This window comes from Rhinolophus hipposideros (assembly GCF_964194185.1).
Source record: "Rhinolophus hipposideros genome assembly, chromosome: 3".
In the NCBI taxonomy this organism is placed as follows: Eukaryota; Metazoa; Chordata; class Mammalia; order Chiroptera; family Rhinolophidae; genus Rhinolophus; species Rhinolophus hipposideros.
The window spans coordinates 41,427,807-41,450,704 of NC_138049.1; the positions used below are offsets into that span (position 1 = coordinate 41,427,807).

The following is a 22,898-nucleotide window of genomic DNA, read 5'->3' on the forward strand; positions in this document are numbered from 1 at the left end:
TTTAAAAAAAATCAATGCACATATTTAATCATTCCTGAATTTACATGTCATCTTGATGTTTGCCACATAAGTGGATGAAATTGGCAGTTTGTTCCTTGTATCAATGGGAGTAAATGCACCAAAAGGAATTTAAGTACATTATACTTAGGAAATTTAGGTAGGTCCTAAGAACTGTAAAGAAATGTTGATATCTCAAATTTAGAGAATGAATATTTTTTAATTCAACATGGTGATTGCTTTTAACAGGCACTTTTTAAAGAGACACTCTAATTTATTAAATTTTGTTAAACTTTGGTCTTTACCAAGAAAGTACCAAGAAAGTAAAATTATTTTTTTTAAAATGAGTTTCAGAACAGAAGCCTGGTACAAGAACCTGATTGTCAAGCAGTCTCTGCTGTTGTCATTTTAAGTAATGACCCAACTTCTCTGCAGGCCCAGATATCCCGTCTTCCACTAAGTTTACCTGAACCAGTTTTCATTATTCCTTCTCCATTTTGTTTGCAGCAGAGAGGGGAATGTGCTAAGTATTCAAGATGAACACTTGAACCTGAATATGAAGAAAGAGTAGACCTGCTTATTGATGATTTTAGCATATGTGGCTTCCAAGAAAAGCAGGCATTGTATGTTGTAGAAGTCCTGTGATTCTTGGTTCTCTATTTTACTTTTCCAGGTAAGTTCAATGTTATAGACAGTTAATAGTTTTTATAAAATTTTGAGTTCCTTTAGGACAGAGTCTGTGTCTTCACTTATAATCTCTCACTTGTCCTAGCATGGTGTGATTATTAAATTGAAGTGTGGTTTTAGACTGAAAATTTGCCCCAATCTAGATCTAATATTTGAAGACTTTATGTATCAGTTAGCTAAGAGTATGAATTTTGGTGTCAAACTTGGGCTCATGTACAAACTCTGTTCCTTAGGTAACTGCAAATTTGAACAAGCATATTATGTAACCTCTGTGAATTTCAATTTCCTCTATAAAATTTTAACAATTATGTACTTTTCATATGGTTGCAGTAGGGAGTAAATAAGATTAGGTACATGAAGTAGCCTGATGAGGAATCAACACTCGTCACTATTAAATTTTTACCATTATTTCTGATGATTCTAGAGACAACAAGAATTCACCTTTTTGAATTCACCATATATATAGACTGCACCATACCCAAGGATTTTCAAGGGCAGCAACTGGACCACAGTGAGTGAGTTAATTCCCAACTATATCCCAGTCTTGCACTAATCTGGAAGCCACCTCTTATGATAACCTTGTTATTAAGAGCCTGAGAAGAGGTAAGGGGTAGTGTGACATCACATTAAAAAAAAAAATCTATCCATGTGATTCTAACATTCATTCAGAGTTGTTACATCCAGACAATTTGACATTCCATTTTATGCTTATTTTTTATATAAAATCATTTATTTTTTCAGACATGGTCATTAAAAGTATTCGTACACATATACATACATATGTATCTATATATATCATATATATTATTGTTGGATCTGAATGTTGGTGGTGAAATGATACTTGATTTCGATTTAGAGTTTAAGAAACTCAGAAGTAGATGCTTTCAGATTGTAATTCATGGTTCAATTGAAGTTTCCACTACCTCAATATTCTAAATTCCAAATTCTGACACACCGTTTGACCACTGTGGCCTTCAGATCTTTCCTCTGCTGATGAGATCAATAGTGGCCAACAAAGAAAATCTCCGCTCCCTTGCCAGTTATTCTTAGTTATCTTTTAGATGATGAATGTTTGACTGTCTGCTATATTAAACGTAAGCCTATTTGTACAATTTTCCTGTTTTCTTACTCATGACTTTATTAATGAATATATATCTTTTTTTCTCTAATAGTCTTTTAAATTTTTATAGTGCCATTTTTGGATGATTATTATTAATCTTCATGTCCAATTACAAACACTGGCACTCTTTAAAAATAATGAAATAAAAATGTGAAAGTCTAATTACAGTCCAACAGAAAAACAACATTATTAGCACTATCTCTGTTAAAAAGGTAGAAGGAAACTTGGAAATAAACTCTAACCTCCTTTGACAAGATGGGAGAAATAGGTCAAATTAGGTGGTAACTTGTTCAGATTCTTTAGGTAGGTACTGGTAAAAGTAGGACTAGAATTTCTGATTTGAGTGAATTTTTTTCACTCCTCCATGGCCAGAAAAGTGCAATTAACTTCTTATTTTGGGGTTCTTATTTTTCATATTAACAGTAGCAGTTCTAAGTATTTAAATATGTATTCTTTGCCATTTACAAAATAAATGTGTAAGGAAAAATAACTATTTTTAAAAGAAATCAAATGTGTATTGAAAGTATACATGAGACAGCATCTATCATTTAGCCTTAAGTTTGATGTGTACTTATTATATTCCAATGAGATTTTGGAAATCAATTCCAAATACATTACCATATACTTATTAGTAATTATCAAAGAAAGCTACTGACTTTGAGGAAGTAATTTCAGAAACTGTTTACCTACCCTGAGACACCTTTCCCCACAACATATTTGGGATTATTTGAGCATTTAAAAATTTTAACAAAATATCTTTTTATTGCATGCATCAATATGCTAGTTAAGTTCTCTTGCTATAGTCCAGGTAAAATAATGATAGTGACCAGTGTGTTTCCTGGTAAGGTCCATGATGAACAGAGTGAAATGATAACATAAAGAGGAGCCAGGATTTATATTGATAACATTATCTAGCTCCAAACATTTTGCAACCAATAGCTACTAATATGACTATACATAGAACATAGAACACAGTCGTCCTGGATTGTAGTATACCTATAAAAGCTCTTAAAGCAGTTTTTTCTCAACCTTTTTTATTTCATGATCACCCCCCCATCCTAAGGAGAAAAATTTAACTCAAATTTAATTAATAAATTTTACTTTAAATTATATTTCTCATAATGGGAAAAATTAATACTAAGGAGTAAGATTTTATTGGGTAATGTTTGGCTTTGGAAGGCTATAATCCATTGCATTATGTAGTATTTTTTTTCACCCCAAGAACCAATTTAGTTCCATTGAGAATACATGTTTTAAATTGAATGAAAATGAATTAAATAGCCTTTAACATTCTTAAGGAGGAGGAGGAACCCTAATGGATAACCTTGGAGGTTGAAATAGTTGGTTGGCTTCTGGTATCATCTCTATCCCATATTGGTTGTGTTGTCTTAGAAGAAATCATGCCTCTTTTATTTCCTTGTTTTGAAAACACAAGAATAGCATAAAGCCTGATAGATTGGAAAAATCATTTAATCTCACTGGACTCAGTGTTCTTGGGTATAAATTGAAAAAGCTGGTATAGATCAGTTGTTCTCAATTCTGGCTACATTTTCTGGGGGATATAAAAGATGTCAACACTCACCTATATCCCCAGACCAATTCAACCAGTCTATGGAGGTTATGGTTCAGTCAGTGGTTCTCAAAATTAGTGTGAAGCACTATCATTAAGCAGATTCCGGGGTCCCCTTTCCAGTTTCTCACTCTGTAGGTCTGGGGTGGGGCCTGCAAAAATGCATTTCTATCAAGTTCTCAGGTGATGCTATGCTAGTGGTTTGGGTCCACACTTTCTGAGATCCACTGGTCTAGACACAGGTGTAAGTGTGTGAATGTGTGAGTGTGTGTGTGTGTGTGTGTGTGTACCCAGGTGAATTCTAATCTCAGAACTATTGTTATACAAAATATTAATCAGGTTTGGTTCTTTTCAGGTCTAAGACACTGAGATTTTAATACAATGAGAGTTGTCGGGCACCAAGATGATCTATGTAGAAAGGTGACCTATGGAAAAACATTATCAATTTCTTGGTCAATTTTCATTAAGAATTTGTTCCTATAAAGCACTTTACAGTTTTAAATTAACATTTTTACAGTATATTTGCTGCATATGTGATTCTTCACTTCATTTTTCAGTAAAGAAAGGTTATTTGTTTGTCAGTGTTTCATCATTTGATAAAACCATTGGAGGGTTTGGATAGTAGCCAGCCGTTTTTGAATTGTTTGAAGAGAATCTTGTAAACTTGTAGTCCAGGGGTAATTCTGGGGGAAAAAAAACAAAAACAAAAACAGTTTGATTATTTTGCAGATCCCCCAAGGCCTTTCATAAATATAAACACCAAAATTTGATAGTCACTGATAATAAAACTTTAGAGTTTCACGATTTTAGTATTTCTTTTGTCACCTGGATAGGTTGTACTTAGGATGCAGAGTGTAGATGCCTTTCCCTATAAAATTTAGAATAATATTAAACTCAAATTCCACTTAGAGATATTGTAAATCATCTTCAGAGTTCAAACTAGTGAGTTTAATGTTAATACACTCCACACACAAAAGTTAACATGTAAAATAGGAAAGACCCTCTGATTTCTTTTTTTTAAATTTATAAATCGTTCTTTACTCAAGAGGATCATGTAATTGGTAAATGAGAACTAATAATCTTCATAGCCCTTAGTAATGAGAGAGTTACTAAAAATAATCTTTTAATGCCCAGCTAAATAAGGATTCTAATATGTACAATGTGGCAAATTTCTCCATATGATAAACATTACACACACACACAGCCACAGGGAAATCAGGAAAAAGCACATAAAATCATACTTTATTGATGGTGGGACACTGTGACATCTTCATATAAGTCTCTCAAAAGCTAGTCTTCAGATCTTTTCTCAGATCTCTTCAAGGAAACATTGCCAGAAATATTACAATTAAAATATTATGATATATGTCATGTTATGATTTTCATTACACAGTCACCTTTGTAATGTATATAGCTAATATGTGCAAACTTTTAAAACATCTGTAAAAATAGCTTCTATGCATTTAAATGTCAATGAGATAACTAAGTCTAACAGGATATCCATGAATAAAGAAACATTACATAAATACAAAAAGGTTTTAAGAAGAAAGGGGGGAATATCAGGTTTGTTTTTCACCTATCTCATTTAAAACAAAAATTTTATTCTTTCTCCCAGGTAGCAGAAAAGGTCTACAACCATTAAGAAATCTTGGTATGGAATAGCCAAACAGATCACATGACTGTTCTGTTAAAACAAGCATCTCTAGAGGGCTGATTCAGAGAGAAGAAAGCATTTACCTCTCTGTTATAAGAAAGGGTGATGATTATAGGGTGATGATTATTTGGAAGAAAAGAGAAAGATACACAACCAAATTCCTGTTTACCACAATTTTCTATCAACCCTGTGTACTAAATACACTGTAACAACAACCATATTACATAACAATTAAATGAAGTGAAATAAAATGAAATATATTCTTAAACAATAAGTTCAATGTAAAATAACACAGAACACAACTCTCTTGGGACTTTTTAAATATATTAGTAGGGTAACATTTATCTAAAGATTCTATCTGCAACATGTCTAAAGCCATGGCCATTGCATTATTTTTTTCCCAGCCATTTTTCTTAATGTGGAGGTACATTACACAGCAGTATCCGATTTTATTGAATACCGGGGGGTACCAAAAAAATGTATACAAGTGGATACTTTGGTCAATGTTGCTCCAGCTGTAGTTCACCATAATCAGAAGTGTCTGAACCCTGATGGCAACCACTTTGAGCACCTCTTATGACTGCAAAAGTCAAATGTGACTTATACTCATCTTTTGTTATCGGTATATATTGAGTAGTACAATCTTAATACAGTTTTCGTTTTCTTAAAATGTGTATACATTTTTTTGGCACCCTCTGTATGTTACTGAAATAATCAGTTTGAAGTTGTGTGTGAGATGTAACTCTAAGAGAATGTGATCATAGCAATGAGTGCTAACTTAGAGATTGACTGACAGCTTGCTTTTTAAGGAAGTGTTTTGGACATCAAAATCAACAACTGAAAATGATATACCACTTCTCTCTCATTCTTTCCCCACACACTGTACTTGTTTTTTTAAAAAAATCAGTGCTTATTTAGCTTTGTTTGACTACTGGTAAGCCATATTTAATACTTTCTCCTGAGAGAAGTTAGAAGACAAAGGCCCTGCCAAGTTCTTTTCCAGGGTGCTGTGGAAGAAAGCCTTGGGAAAATGAAAATGGGAGGGTACTGATATTATCTTCTATAAGGAGAGGTGATCACCACAGAAGATAAAGAGGGGGATATTTTCCAATTCTTTGGAGAAGTATTTAAATCTTGCAATAGTGGAGATTTACTTTTCTTTGATTTTCTTACTATTTCACAAATACAGCCTATTGAACAGTTTTTATCCAGGTCCCTTAGAATAATTCAGTGACTTCCATTATCACACTACCCTACTCTCTCACTATAAATACAAATCACTTTGAAAGAAAGGAAGAGTGAAATATAAAAATTAAAAATAAGTTATTTAATTCTGGTCTGGCACCTTCCTCCAAGTTACAAGGTCTATTTCTTTAACAGGAAAGTCGTTTGTAAAAGGAAGACATATATTTAGGTTATTTTTCTTTCATTTTCTGTGTGTAAGCATGGAAGAATGAAAATAATAAACCATTCTTTTGAAACCAATGATAATGAGATATTTCAATGAATAGAATATACTGATACACTAGATTTGTATGCTACCATAGAGGATGGACCTTTGGGAAGGTCTACGTATGTTAGATGTCGTCGTCATCGTCATCATCATACTACCAATAATTCAGATAAATTATAGATAAAAAAATGCTTTATTTTCTCTCACATCCCTCCTAAGAGGGAGGAAATGAAGCCTGGTATTATCATCCTCAGGTTAAAGAAGAAGAATCTTAAGTGTACTTTCATTTCTAAATTGGAACTGAGAAAACTAGCAAAGCTGGATAAAATATAAACATCAGAGTGAAGTCACTGGAGAGCTGAAGAAGAAACCAAGACGTGAAAACACAATTCCTGGGAAGGAGTAACAAACAGAGATGTGAGCTGACATTCTGCCCCAGCTCTTTCCTTTAGGCACTTGAATTGTGGCTTGGGGCAGGGACAGTTACTAGGAGCAGAAAAGTGGTAGAACTTTTGTCAGTCTGGAAGGGCTGTGAAGAAAAATAGAAGGGGTAGGAATGCTCTGTAAAGGAAGGGGTGGAGAAACGGACCCCGCTGGTTTTCTCAAGTTCTTTCCCAAATTCTGAAGGGAACTTCAGGAAACTAAGAAGCAAGCAGAAGCATACATCTCTGTAAAGCAGAGTGGATTTTTCAGCGGTTTCTTGATATTGAGAAAACAGGGAGAGATTAAGTTCTGACTTGAGAGAGGAGCGGGGCCCTGGTGAATATCTCAGACTTTCAATTATACATTTCTGAAAACTTATTATTATGAAGTGATTCTCTTTCATGTTAATGAATTTTTCCCTTAAGATCTACTTTGTTTCACATTAATATAGCGAACTTGAACCTTCTTTTGGTTAATGTTAGCATGGTATCTCTTTCCATCTTCTGATGTTTAAACTTCAGTGTCCTTATGTTTCAGAGATGTCTCTTATGAATAGCCCATAGTTGGGTTTTGTTATTTCACAGGCTTTTAATTAGAATATTTAGCCACCTACATTTAATGTAATCACTCAAGTTTAGATCTATCATTTTATTCAATGCTCTCCATTTGTCTTACTTATTCTTAATATTCTCTTTATTTTCCTTTCTTGTTTTCTTTTAGATTTTAAAGCTATTTTACGTAATTAGCTTAGAATGTATATCATTATAATTCTTTTGATTACAACACGCATTTTTGACTTATCGCTATCATACCATATAACACAAGGATTTAGAACAGTTTAACTTCAGCTGTCTCCCTTTGGGATTTATATGCCATTGTTTTCATTTTTTTAAATTCTGTGTTTAAACTCCATAGGACTTCTTTTTTTTATTGTTTCCGAAAGTAAATATTCATTTTAAATTATTCACATATATATCCTTTTGTTGCTGTATATTCCTTCTTGCATCTCCAATCTTCCAACAGGGATAATTCTTACTTTTGTCTGAAGAACAATACTCTTTAATATTTACTTTAGTGTAGGTCTTCTGGACACACATTTCCTCCATTTTTTTCTTTCTAAAACTCGTTTGACCTATTTTCTGGTGCACTAATTCATTTTTCAACTGTGTCTAAACTGGTGCTAAACCCATCTATTAAATTCTTAATTTTGATTTTTTAATATTTCAATTTTAGACTGTCCATTCTTTTTATGGTTTTTATGTCTCTACCAAATTTCTCATTCCTTTTTTTTCTGTACTTGACTATAGTAAACTTGGCTATTTCTGTTAGAGTAGTCTCATATCCTTGTGTGACTCGCTATTTTTCATTATATGCTGAACCTTATATTGTTTTTAGAAATATTCTGAGTCCTAGAATGTTATAGTCCTCAACAGAATATTCACTGGTTTCTACCAGGTGCCTTGGGGCACTACCAGTGTAGAATCTTCTGAATCCAATTTTAGGGATTCATCTGATTTAAAGCTGAGCGTCAGTCCTACTTCTAATTCATCCTTACTCTAAAGTAAAGTCCTTTGGGGTTTCAACACATTGAGAGAGTCCACCAGGTCCATTCTTCCTTCAGCAGGCTCTACCCTCTGCTTTCTATTCCTGTAGGCTCATGAAGCTACTGAAAGCCCCGCTCCCTTTCTTTGGTGTTCTCTCTCGATTCAGCAAACACTCAGGAGGAAAAGAAGCCCCCGAAGTCAGGTTCATTTTACTTGGCCTCCTTAGCATATTGTCCTGGTAATTTTTCCTTACTTATGACTCCCAGCAGACTTAAAAAAAAAATGTCCAGCTTTTGTAGTTGGCTCCAGGAGATGGACAGGTCATAATTACCTACTGTGTTTCCACGAAAATAAGACTGGGTCTTGCTCCAAAAGACGCATTAGGGCTTATTTTCGGGGAATGTCTTGTACAACAATCTACATTTATTCAAATATAGTCATGTCACCTTCTTCTGGAACATCATCATAACATACTAATTGGGTCCATCTGGCTGATGATCTTAACTGGGGCATTTTTTCGGGGTAAGTCTTATTTTTGGGGAAACACTGTAGGTTGTCAAACCTAGATGTGTTCCAAGAAAATGTGGAAAAATTTTCTTCTTTTAAATGCAAGAATTCTAGTACTTAAAGTCATTGTTGTCTAGTAAGAGGTAAAGCTTTATAAATATTTCCCCCCTTACCTGCTATTGCTTCAATACTTGGAATTGCAATAGTGCTGTAGGTACTGATTCTCTTACAAGACCATGTATAAACCAAGGAGTCTTCTGTGTTTTTCAGTCCCGAAATGGAATCAATGAAAAACGAGCCCCATTTTTTAGATAATGAATTTAGAGGCTTTGCCTTCTGTCCCTGAAACAAGAGAAGAGAATAATGAAAACCTGTGATTAATGTTCAATCTTATAAGTTTTTCCCCCAACTAATAAATAAATAAAAAAATCTGTAGGAATTTCAGTTTACCTTAACCAAACTATATACAATATATAAAGTAAAACAAAGCTTAGAAGTCCTTAAAAGTATCTACCTCTGATTTTTGTTTCGGAACCCCTTCTCATCCCTTGGGATGTGGACGGATCCCATCAGACATTTGCCACACTCACGTTTGATTAGGTCGCCTCCTCCAATTTCCTACATCCCGAGTTTATCACTAATATACTACTTCTCATACAATCTCACAATTATCAGGCTATTTACTTTTTAACCTTGACAGATCATTAACTACATAAGGTTAGGTACTTTCTTATGTATTAGTGTATCCCTAAGGTTTAGTGCCTAGGACAGAGCAGGTACATGAAAATTATAGATTAAATAAAAGACTCATTCAATAAATACTTCTCAGTGTTTTATGGATATGGCATGAATTTCAGAACTAAAAAAAAATCCTATCACATCCATATAATCTGGATTATACAATCTGTCATCCTTTTCTGAGGAATATTTCAATTTAGAGCAGCACAGAGTCCTAAATCTACCTCTAGATCCATAATTCTTTTTGCTGGAACTCACTTTGTGAAGAAAGATGAGGATATATGTTTTTAGATGATGGTGTCTAGAAATCAGCAAGAACTGATTTGGATTTCACCAAAGATATAGAATAGTATAGAATATGAACATTCATGCTCCTGTATGTACATTTAAGGTACAATTATATTTCAATATAATTTCTCAAGGTCTAAAGAGCAATTTTATAGGATAAATTTTCTTTAGTTCCTATCTTTTCTAAAATAATTAGTGAGAAGTGATTCACATTACACATACTATAAGTAGATAATGGTTCTGCACACAAGTGATAGAATCTAGGCTCCTCCCTATTCCTAAGAAAAAAAGAAAACAGACATAGTTACCCTTTCTGATTCAATGTAATATGGATGCTCCTATGATCTAAATGTTATCCCCCCAACATTCATATGTTGTCAAATGCAATGAACTGAAGCTTCAGTGAACAATATTGGTCCCAGTTTATGTTTTTCTAAGTTAACTCATAGAACTGTATCTCAGACTATTTTATTAGTAAGTCGGTTTAAAAATCGAGACTCAGATTTATCAATCTTATTGCTTTAAGGTGGTATTTCAGTATCACCATTGTTTTAATCTTCACTTCATGGATTACTAGTGAGGATGGGTATCTCCTCTCGTACGTAAGCTTTCCTTTTTAGTCAGCTGTCTGATTCTTTTTGTGCAGTTTCCTATTTGAATGTTCTATTTCTTACATGCTAGATATAAATTCACTCTTGGTGTTATTGGGTTGAACCATATAAATGTGCTATGTTCAACTATTTTTGACATACAAAAAATGGCAGTTTCATAAGGTTCCATCTAGAAGGATGCTGCAAGACCCCTTTCCCTGTCTTTTCCTACTAGTTAACAGTATTTCAGGTATCTTGAAAACTATTTAATATTGATGTAAATTCATCAATTTTTCTACTTGTTCTTGTCCCTTTGGGTCATAATTTGAGAAATCCTTCCCTACCTTGAGGTCACAATGTTTTCATAAATTTTCTTCAATTAATTTTACAGATAATTTTTTACTTTCAGGTCCATAACCCATTCAGAATTAGTGAGAAAGGGACTCATCTTATTTTTCTCCATATACTGAGACCATTTACTCAGTGTTATTTACCGAACTGTTTATCCTTTCTTGCTGATTGATAATCTTCTATCATATATCACATTTTCATGGTAACTTGGAATGTGAGACAGGGTCTTATGTCTGTGTTCTTTTCCTTCTGTTCACTGACCTTTTTTATATATTATGTCACTAATATTATAGTTAAAAAAAGTTACTGTAGCTTCCTAATATGGTTAGTATTTGACAGACAGATTTCCTCCCTTCGTTATCCTTTTTTAACAAATTGTCTTAGCTTTTTTGGGGCTTTCAGTTATAATTGACATAAACCATATTAGTTTCAGGTATACCATGAAATTATTGGATATTTGTATATACTATGAAATGATCACTACAATAAAGTTTAGTTAACATCCATCACAACAGTCACAATTTTTTTGTGTGTGTGGTGAGAACTTTAAATATCTACTCTCAGCAACTTTCAAATATACAATGTAGTATTAACTACAGTCACCATGCTGTACATTACATCCCCAGGACTTACTTATTTCACAACTGGAAATTTGTACCTTTTGACCCCCTTCACCCATTCAGAATCTAATAGAGCCTTAAAAATGTCTTCATCAAGATCTTATGTATTTAAGTTAATTCCTAGATAGTGATTCATTTCATTGCTTTTGTAAATGATTTATTTCTCATTACATTTTGTAAGTTGTTACTGGTGGTATAGAGATAAGCTATTAATTTTTGAATGCTGATTTGGATCTAGCATTCTAAGAACTCTCTTATTAATCATAAAAGTTTGTTTATTCCCTATGGTCTTCTATGCTAATGATCATGTAACTCCAAAATAATCACAATTTAGTGTCTTCTAATCCTAATTCCACATTTCTTTTTCTTTTCTTGTGGTGTTGGCCTTTTTCTTTTATTCTATGATATAATTAACAACAGGTATCCTTTGTCTAATTCAGAACCTTTAAAGGACAAGCATCTCCATTAAATATGACTTTACATTAAATATCACATTACAGATTACATTCCCACTGTGTTTTTTGTGGATAGCCTTTCTCTAATTATAGGCTGGCCCTTTCTTGTTTGCTGAGAATTTTCATCATTAAAATGAATTATTTTGGTACCTAAATTTCATAATATGTTATTCTAAAAAAGCCTGAGAATACATTTTTATTTGTTGTAAATTAAAATGAAGAAATAGATGAAAACAGTACTGAAGGAAGCTAAAGAAGAGGCCAACCTTCTTTTCCTATGTAGGAGGTTGGTCTTATAAAATTAAGACTATCCAAGTAATTATGATTAATGAAGTGACTTTTGATTTAATTCTGGAAATAAAAATTAATGGAAACAAGCTATTCTTTCTTAGTCTCCGTAACCAGGCTTATTTGAATCATTACAATGTGCCATTTTTGTTTATTTATCATGCTCCAATATAGTAAAGAAGATAACCTACAGATGTATTAAGATTTTGGAAAAAGTTTCTTGCATAAGCCTTTGAAGTGCAACTTGAGATGTTCTCTGTCCTTATCTTGAGATTCCTGTCACAAATGAAGGGATGTGAAAGTGATCCTTCACATTCCAGGTGGTTTTATCAAGGAAGGAAATTGCTGTAAATATCTGAGAAACTGAATTCAAGTCTGAGTGAAACAAAATGCTGATTTCCATGGAATGTAGTAAATGTAACTGTTCTGATTCATTCCATCAATCCTGAAATGATCTAGTTAATTTGGTTTTTAATTATATTGTTTAAAGTTCACTTAGACTGAATAAAGCAACTAGAAATATGGAATTAAATCCCTTTGCATTCAGGCTTTGTACTCACCAACAGTCTGCACATTACACTTTCTGTGTCTGACATTTGGTTAGAAAAACGAACTCCATTTTTCTGAATAATCAGAAAATAAACAGAAAGAATGCTCACACAATGCTTTCTGTTTAGCTCTCTTTAAAGACAGTTTCCTTCCTGCTGTAGCAATTGAGGACGTTTGTATACTTGTCCCCTCCACGGGGAAGCAGGAAAGAATCTGAATTCTCCTGCCATGCTGGACTTACGCCTGGCTTTGGTGTGCTGACGAAAGTGTGCTGTCCAGTGAAGCAAACCTGAACTTAATAAGAAAGCAATCTGATTTTTAGAAGTTGTGTTTCTAAGTTTGTGTTAGAAGATGAATTTTGAAAAGAAACAATAACACATAATTATCTTTAAATTATGCATAATCTGCCTTTAAATATAAGCAGAAAGATGTATGATAGAGGGTTTTCCTTAAAGCAGATAAAACAACTAAGTTGGCCTGGAATATCTGCTAAGGGTGGGCCCATCAACAAAAATACTGCCTCAAAAACAAACTAGAGACACGAGGGCATTCAGTCTGACCAGGATAATTTTGAACTCAAGTAGTAGGAGGATACTTGGCTTTGGGCCACTGGGAATCCCCAGCAAAACACTTGCTTTAGACCCCAACAGAAGAGGGAACTCCATCCTCCACAATTCCACTTCTGCAACCTTTACAGAATGAAAGATGGAACTAGAGTTCAGGGCTAGTGCTGGAACATTTTTAGGTCTTTATTCTAACTTTGTCACTTGGCCAAATCCTCCTGTTCTTTGTTTCCTTGTCCATTTTTAGTGGAGTAGAGGTGGGTTGGGTTGGGGGGGTGGAGTTTGATGGAGAAGGAACATTATTTCTATTTTATCTTAGGAGCTAAAATGTTCAAGCTGTTGACTCACCATTTCCTGTCTAAGAGCCAAGTAGTTCTTTATTATGTATTTGTAACTAACAAGAGAAAAGGGGGTCTGTGTACATAATGCTGGAGGAAACTTTCCCACTGATTTTCTTATTATTGTCCCCACATTCTCAAATCATTTTGAAGAAACCAAATCTTTCTTTAGTGAAAACTTTTCCCAAAGTCACTCGGGTTAGAAGGCCCACCTTCTGGAAGGTTGTTTTAAAGCTCTTTTTAACCCAAATTGTCCAAAGAACTTCCAATGTCATGTTGAAGACTAAATGCTACTCAATAGAAACCTCAATGGAAACCTGACTCCTTTATTCTAACATCTTCTTGGATCTGCTTATTGTTATTTTTTTTCTTTTAATAATAGACTCTATTTTTTTAGATCAGCTTTAGGTTTACAGGCAAACAGAAAGGACAGGAAATTCTTATATATATGTTCCCCTCCTGCCTCTTACCACTATTTCTCCCATTATTCACATCTCGTATTAATTGGTATGGTACATTTGTTACAACTGATTAACCAAGATAGACACATTATTATTGACAAAAGTTTGTAGTTTCCTTTAGGGTTCACACTTTATGTTGTACTATTCTATGGGTTCTGACAAATGATAATGTCATGTGCTCACCATTACAGTGTCATACAGTACAATTCTACCACCATAAAAATACCCTGTGCTCCATTTATTCATTCCCCTCCCCCGAACCCCTGGATTCACTGGTCTTTTTACTGTTTTTATAGTTTTGCCTTTTCCAAACTGTCATACAGTTGGAATCACATAGTACGTAGCATTTTCAGATTGCCTTCTTTCGCTTAGTAATATGCACTTAAGTCTCTTCCATGTCTTTTTGTGGCTTGATAGCTTATTGCCTTTTATTGGTATTTTTTGAATTATTTGTTTTTTGATTTGAGTTTTTCCTTCTTTACAATTGTTCCCTTGGGATGAGTTTAGAAAAATGCACCTTATTTTCTGATCTTTCTTCTTTTTGCTTCTTTTTGCTTTTAAACACTATTTTACCTTTCTAGATTTACGACATATTTTCCTTTTCTTCACCTCAAGTCTTCACCTAAGTTCATTCTGGGGGCTCAGGAGTTAAGTCTAAAGGAGCTACCAATTTAGTTAAGTTAGATCCATGAAGAGACAGCACAAGAACTTTCGTGGCCAAGCAAAAGAGACAACATGAATATAGTGAGTCAGGGTCTGGCTGCCTCAGCAGCAACCAAATCGTTCCACAGCATTGGATAAAAGCAGAGGGGTGGAATACAGACAGATTGTCGGCATTATCTTGGCATCGTTTAAAAATTATCAACAAGATCAACTTATAGAGTTGAGTTGGCAAGAAGATCACAATTAACTGTCAACAGATTTCATCACTCTTGGCACAAACAAGTACTTTTTAAGATATGTCAAACATAATGGTTTTTCTTTCAATGAAAGCGCTCAAGGGAACCCTTACCTCATATTTCCCTTTCTTCTCTAGAGGCTCTGATTCCTCGGGCTTCCCATTTCTGTCCCCTCTGAGCTCTTCCAGGATGAGGACTGTCTCCCAGTTACTATAATGGCGGGCTGGGAAAATGTCTGAATGCATGCTGTCACCAAAGTAAACAACCTGTAAGTCAGATGTCAAATTCTGTTTGAGGCATGAGAGTTGTGAGACAGAGTGGTGTTCATTTCATGCAAGGCAGAAGAAAATTCCTCAACAGGTATTGGAGTAAGACATATTAAACCTCCTTGAGTAAAGGGTGACTGCTGACTTGCCCCATCTGGTTTGCAGGGTTCCATGTTTGCTTTAAGAAGTTACATAATGTATCCACAGGTAGAAGAAAGATAGAAAATAAGTGATTTTATTCAATTTTTTGAAGAAGTGAAAGAGTCCCTATGTTTACAATTAGACCTGCCCCTAGAATTGAAGAACTGGTGAGATAATAGAGATGACTTGTTATAGTGGGTTAGATTAGAGGAGTGCACATCACAACCACTTTTCCAAAGAGTTTCTGGGCCTCGCCGGACCTGCTGAAACAGAATCTCTGAGAGTGGGGTTGGGCAAGTGGACTTTGAGAAGCTCCCCATGTATTCTGAGGCAAAATCCAACTGATCTAGTCCACACCCCTTTTACAGAAGAGAAAACAAGGGTAAAGGAATATGAACTAGAACCTCCAAGTCAGGATGCTCTGTCCACTAAACCCCTCAGGATTTCCCAGGGGGCTGTGGCAACATGGCAGCCAATGGAGCAGACTCAGCCACCCACTGATCTCTCCTGCTCAAAGGGCTCCTGACAGACATTTTTCAGACGAAAGGTCTTGCTGTTAAAAATGCACCAATGTCAAACATCAACAATGTGACCAGGGTGTCAAAAGCAAGTGTTTCTTTAGTCTGTCATGTAATTTCAGTTATTGCTTATTTTACATCTAAAAATGTTTCTGATCGACTGTTATCAAGATATCATTACTCAGGTATCCCACATACTAATCCGGGGTATCCCCTAGACCTGTAGCTCCTGCTTGGAATCTCTGCTCTTCTCAGTTGCTGATAAAGAGCCCATCTACATCAACAAAGGTTTATTTTAGCAGGAGAGGGAAGAGAAGAGATTGGTAGATAAGCAGAGGCAGATGTTTCCCTACAGATAATTCAGCTGAATGCATTTAGAATCATGGTTTTAGTTTATAATGGCTTATGTCTGCAAGTGGGCATCAAGGACTCTGCATCAATCAGAAAATACCTTGGGTTCAGGTTTGCCGGTCATTTTCTTCAGAAGTTCATACAGGTGGACAGCATTCCCTTGGGAGTACCAGCCAGGTTTATCCAGAGATGGCAGTGCCTCACGCTCTTCGTCATTCTCTGATAATACAGTTTGACAATCATAAACTTTTGAGTCAAGTGAGAGCACCCAGTTGGGCAGACCACACTAGGCATGGCTGCGGGACTTGGGTAAGGAGGAATCATGTGGGGTGCAGGCTGGCATTCAGTGAGCATCTATTATAAGCACTTCACAGATACAGAAATATTATATATGTACATATTTTTAATGAAAATATATACAAAATAAATTCTTTTAAATATTACATATACAATTTTAAAACCTTTTTAAGAGCATTTTAGACTCACAGCAAACTTAGAGGAAGGTACAAAGATTTCCCTGATACCCCCGCCCCTGCACAGCCTCTCCCATTATAGGGGATAATCATATGTCGATTGATGTAGGTTCACCAATAGAAACAAATGCACCACTCTGGTGGGGGGTTTTGAGAGTGGGGGAGGTATATATTATTTGAGGACAACAACCATTTTAATTGGGGAAAATAAGGCTAAGGGAAATTATTTTGCCTAAGGTTTCTAAGCTGGTAAGTGATTTATTATTAACAAAGCTCCATAGTTTATATTAGGAATTCAAATTGGGCCTAGAAGATGAAGTGTAAGACAACAGCCCCAAAGACCATTTCTAAATTTGGATTCTTGGACCTCAATATGGCTCACGTAATCACCACAAACAAGAAACAGCTATAGCACAAAAGAAATTTTTATCTGGCAGCCCTGAGGGCACCCATAACCTATTAGCTCCACAGTGGAGCATACACAACTTCCTGTGACATCTTTATATAAATTCAGTGCTGTTTACTGGCCTTCATACATGCTAAGAACAAACAAGTCATCAGTGGATAAAAAAAAGAAGGTGATCTTTAGAATGCATTTGTCATGCAGAGTGTCATGCAGGGTCTCCACTCGCCACATAAGAACGCAGGACATGGTGAAGCCAAAAAGGAACACCCACGGAGCCATAGATAAAGGAGTCACACCACTGTAGGGTTGGAGTCTGGGTTGGAGACACAGGAAGCAGGAGCCACACTATCTGCAACCTGCTGTCCACTTCTCTGCAATCTGCAACCCGCACTCCTCCGTGCTAACTGCAGTCCGCACTTGCCAGCCACCATCTTCTTGCTAGCCCCCATTTTTGCTAGCGTAGCCACAGCAGTTATATTAGTGGCCACTGGCTCACTGGTTACAGCTGACGGCCAATTAGGCACAGCTGATGGCCATCCAATCACAGTTGATGGCCATTTACTACCTGAGCCAGCACCTTTCTATGTGAGGCTGAGAGCCTGGAAACTGCACTCCTGGCTCTGTCCCCACAGCATTTTTAACTTCATTTTATGAAGTTGATTATCTTTACGTTCTCCCTCAATTTCACTGATGAAACAGGACTACTTTATGTAAATGCAAACCGGTATTATTTTCCTAAAATAAACTCTGTCATAGGTTTAATTTAAAGCATTCTTAAGAGCTGGGTGGAATGCATTAATTTTTTAAAAAAAATCTTCCTATGAAAATCTATATTCAGAACAAATTTCTGTACCAAAATTCTATACGATGTTCAAATTATTCTCAAACCTTTTAACCTAACGACTACTCGATGTAACTATAAATGAGAAAAACTCATAGGAGACCACAGCTCAAACTTGTTTCTGTGACCTGTAAACTGCCCCCAAAACTACCTGAATAAAGTTAGCAAATAATGGGTAGATAAAGAGATGGAGATGCTGCCAATTAAAGCACTTAGCAAATCAAACTAAAACTCTTGAAAACTGTAATTTGCCTCTGGATACAGCTGTGTTTTATAATAATAAAGTAAATCTTTTTTATTTTGTTATTGTAAGAGCATATGGACAAGTAAGAAAAGAAAGTAAAATTTTAGTCAGTTACAAGAGTTACAAAATATGGGAAAATAATATGGTCAAGGCTATGGCAGATAGTCTTGAACAAAGATAAGTTCCATTACTTAGCTCAGATAAGACAACCTTGTCACAGAGAGTGGCAGAACTCCTAAGAAGAGCTGTGTGTGCCTGTGCCTGCCCACTGAGCTCAGCCCACAGCTGCCTGAATGTGGCTCATGTGGCAGCTCGCAGCGGCCTCTCCCAACTCACAAAGTGCTTGGTGTTACCATCATGTTTAAACAATATTTAGGTAATTTTTTTGAATCAGTAATACATTTATATACTTTAAAAAGTCTCATTTTTGATCTCTTATCTGCTATGCACTTACCTCTTCTGCAAATGGTAACTACTAATGCATATAAATCAAACATAAATATATATTCCCTTCCTCCACTTTTTTCTACACATTTGTTAAAGTATAATTGACACACAAAAAACTGCACATCTTTAAAACATACAATTTGATGAGTTTTGGCATATGTATATACCATTATGGCCTGAACTGTGTTCCCCTCAAATTCGTATGTTGAAGCCCAAACCCCCAGTATTTGGAAGCAGGGTTTAAAGAGGTGATTAAGTTAAAGAGGCCATTAGGGTGGGCCCTAATCCAATACGACTGGTGTTCTTATAAAAAGAGATTAGCACATAGATAATCAGGACATTAGGACACAGAAGAAACACCACTTGATGATACAGGGAGAAGACAGCCATCTACAAGCCAAGAAGAGAGACCACAGAAGAAACCAAACCTGCTAACACCTTGATCTTGTAGCCTCTGGAACTGTGGGAAAATAAATTTCTGTTGTTGAAGCCACCCACTCTGTGGAATTTTGTTATAGTAGCCCTGACAACTGACTACAACACCCATGAATTCCTCCCTTTTAAATGCAAATATTAGAATATTCTGTACACTGTTCTGCAAAACTTTATTTTAAAGATAATGCATTGTAATCTGCCTGGTTTTTTAAATAGACCCATGTTCCATGATTTACTTTCAACAGTCCTCTATTGATAGACATGAGATGTCGCCAATTTTTTGTTATTATAAGGAAACAATTACAAACATGTCATTAGTGTATAGCTCATAGTTAAAACCATCTGAATGGTAGAGAGCTGAAGACAGCAGAAGAAAGGAGGGGCAATACAGAATGTTGGAGAACATCAAAATTGGAGAAAAAGGTGAAGGGAAACCAGCAGTGGAAACTGAGATAGAGCACTTAGCGGTAGGTGAAGAATCAGAATTAGCAGCAAAATAAATACCACATAGGACACAAAAAATTAGAGATTCTGTAATGTTAGCAGTATGATCCTCTTACTAGTAATAGTTCTACCAATCTTTCTGTACTCTAAAAATGGGAATACATTATTTTGTGTCAATTCCAAAAACTGTAGGAGTCATTGTATCTTCCACTAAGATACACTGATGCCCAGAAAACTAAAGCTAGGAAGAACTCTAGAGATCTTCTAGTCTAATCATTTTGGATGTGAAAAAAACTGAGGCAAATTTTTCTGTATGTCTCCATGAATAGCATGAAATCCTGTATTCTGAGGTTCCTACATTTTACACTGGTCATTATAGACGATGGCAGTAGGACTTTGGGTCCAGCTTCATCAATCCAGACTTTTCATCTCTGAAACTATGAAAGAGAATGAAAAGCAGTAGACTGCTTTTAAAGTTAAGTTTTTGTGGAACCCAAATGTAAAACAATTTTTTAAAAAATGGCATTTTTATTATCAGCATTGGTATATTATCAGCATGGTACATTATCAGCAAAAATGGTATATTATCAGCATATTTTTTTAGTTAACATTTTATACCATTTTCGTACTGTAAATTCAGTCAAGACGACTATCAAGTCTTTTGACAAATACTCGTATAATATTTGAAACTTTATTCATTATTATGTCTGTTGTGCGGGGCGGCCTGCGGGGCCTCTAGTCCCGCTCCCCACATAAGAACACACGCTATGGTGAGGCCAAAAAGGAACACCCATAGAGCCATAGATAGGGGAATCATATCACTATAGTCTCACTGGAGGCTGGATCCACACGACCTGCTGTCCGCTTCTTTGCCTGCCAACCAGCCGACTCACCAACCAACGCAGCCGCGGCAGTTACATCAGTGGTTAACTGGGTAACTGGTTACAGCTGACAGCCAACTAGCCACAGCTGACAGCCATGTACTATCTGAGTCAGCACCTTTCCACGTGAGGCCGAGAGCCTGGAAACTGCTCTCTGGGACTCTGTCCCCACAACGTCAGCCCTCAAATCCAATTTGTTACTGTGCAACTAAAAGAAAATACTTCACAGAAGTTGTAGGACAGGTACTTCTAAATGGTAATGGTTTTTAAACAGTTCATTCTTCTATGTCTGGATACTCTTCAATAGAGAAATACTGCACAGAATGCAGTAACTTGTCATCTAAGTTAATGCATTTGAAATCTCCAATGTTACAAAATTTGGTATATTTTTAATGTGCTTTGTTTTTATTTTCATTGTTGGGGTGTGTGTGTGAAATTTTAATAAAAATCTTTGTGGAACGGCATAAGTGTAGGTATAGAACAGGTACAGATTTTCTTGGAACAAAATATGAAAACACTGCAGATAAAAATTTACTGAGTACGTAGTTATATATTTAAATATGTTTGTGAATGGGGAAAACATTAAAATAATCTTTTTTTTTGTTTGTTTAAAACAAAGAGTATTATTTGAATCCCTGATAACAGATTGTTTTGTAACATCAAGTATTTATATAAGACGTTAAACTGATACATAAAAATACCATCAATCTCTCCCTTTCTACCAGACCAGGGTTTCTTAACCTTGGCACTACTGTGATTTAGGGCTAGGTAATTCTTTGTTGGTATTAGTGGCGGTGCTGTCCTATGCACTGTAGGCTATTTAACAGCACCCCTGGTCTCTACCCACTAGAGGCCAGTAGCATCCCGCCTCCCAAGCTGTGACGACTGAAAATGTCTCCAGATATGGTCAAGTTTGCCCTGAGGAGCAAAAGTGCCACAGGTGAAAAACCAATATCCTAGACTATTCTCAGCATACAAGGTCTGACAATTAAGTTCACGAACTCATTCTAGAAAAAGTGCTACATACCCACCCCATTGCTGAATATCACCACGGTCACCTTCAAAGTCCTCCCCTTGGGAAGCTATGCACCGACGCCAGAGCCTAATTCACCCTTCACAGCAATTTTAGAACTCTTTTTCTGGAATGGCCATAAGAGCTGCCATCATATTACCCTTGATGTCCTGAATATCATCATAATGTCTTCCTTTCAATATTTCCTTTATCTTCAGGTAAAGAAAGAAGTCATGGGGGGGGGGCAGATCAGATAAGTAGGGAGGATATTCCAATACAGTTATTTGTTTACTGGCTAAAAACTCCCTCACAGACAGTGCCGTGTGAACTGGTATATTGTCGTGCTGCAAGAGCCATGAATTGTTGGCGAAAAGTTCAGGTCGTCTCACTTTTTCATGCAGCCTTTTCAGCACTTCCAAATAGTAAACTTGGTTAACTGTTTGTCGAGTTGGTACACATTCATAATGAATAATTCCTCTGATATCAAAAAAAGGTTAGCAACAGCATTGCAACAAGTTCACGAACTTAATTGTCTACCTCATATATGCATATTCCAGTATCTTCAGTTTAAAAAATAAAATATGCTCTTGTTCCAACACTGTCTCTCAGCAAAACCCTCAATTCTTTGTCTTCACAGCTAAAATTCTAGAGCGTGGTCTATACTCATTGCTTCCATTACTTTCAATCAACTCTTCAAGGCACTGCGATGTGGTCTGTGTCGCTAGCGCTCCTCATCAGGATGCCAGTGATGTCCTCCTGCCCACTCCAATGGACATATTTCTCTTTCCATTTTCAATGGACTTTTCAGTAGCATTTTTCCTAGTTGACCACTCTCTCCTCTCCTCTCTAGCTTCTAAACACTGTACTTTCCTGTTCCCCCTCCTATTAATTTGCTGCTCCTAGAGTGTACTCTTTCTTCTCTATCCTTAATGTTAGAGTGTGTCAAATCTTGGTCTGGGCCTTTTGCCTGTCTACATTCTCTCTATACTTGATCTAACGTAAGTCCATAGCTTTAAGTACCCCTCTATGAGCTGATGACCCAAATTTAGATATACCTGTCCTCTTAGACTCCACGCTCATTTATACGATTTTTTTTATTGATAGCTCCAGTTCCATAACTCGTAGGCATTTCAAATGTAATACACTGAAAAATGTTTAATTAGTTATAAACCCCATCCCACACAAACTTTTCCTCTGTATCCTTTCCTGTGGCTGTAAGCAGTACCACCACGCACCCATCTGCTCAATTCAGAAAAAAGAAAACACAACAGCCTGGAAGTCATTTTTGATTACTCCTTTCTTTTTATCTGCTGCTTCTAAAGCATCCTGGAGTCCTGTGTTTTC

General features: G+C 35.8%; 1 protein-coding gene across 3 annotated transcripts in view; it reads right to left on the reverse strand.

The window, feature by feature from the left end:
- Positions 1 to 201: 201 nt before the first annotated feature.
- NT5DC1 (5'-nucleotidase domain containing 1) overlaps positions 202 to 22,898 on the reverse strand; it is a 125,537-nt gene continuing 102,840 nt past the window's right edge. For 2 of the 3 annotated variants that reach the window (XM_081044449.1, XM_081044450.1), the window contains exons 9-12: positions 16,472 to 16,590; positions 15,209 to 15,361; positions 9,129 to 9,297; positions 202 to 4,057 (exon numbers count right to left, since the gene is read on the reverse strand). In XM_081044449.1, the coding sequence (XP_080900575.1) occupies positions 3,942 to 4,057; positions 9,129 to 9,297; positions 15,209 to 15,361; positions 16,472 to 16,590 (557 nt within the window). In that variant the 3' untranslated portion in view covers positions 202 to 3,941. The remainder of the gene's footprint in view (positions 4,058 to 9,128; positions 9,298 to 15,208; positions 15,362 to 16,471; positions 16,591 to 22,898) is intronic. The other variant, XM_081044451.1, reaches the window with a different exon arrangement.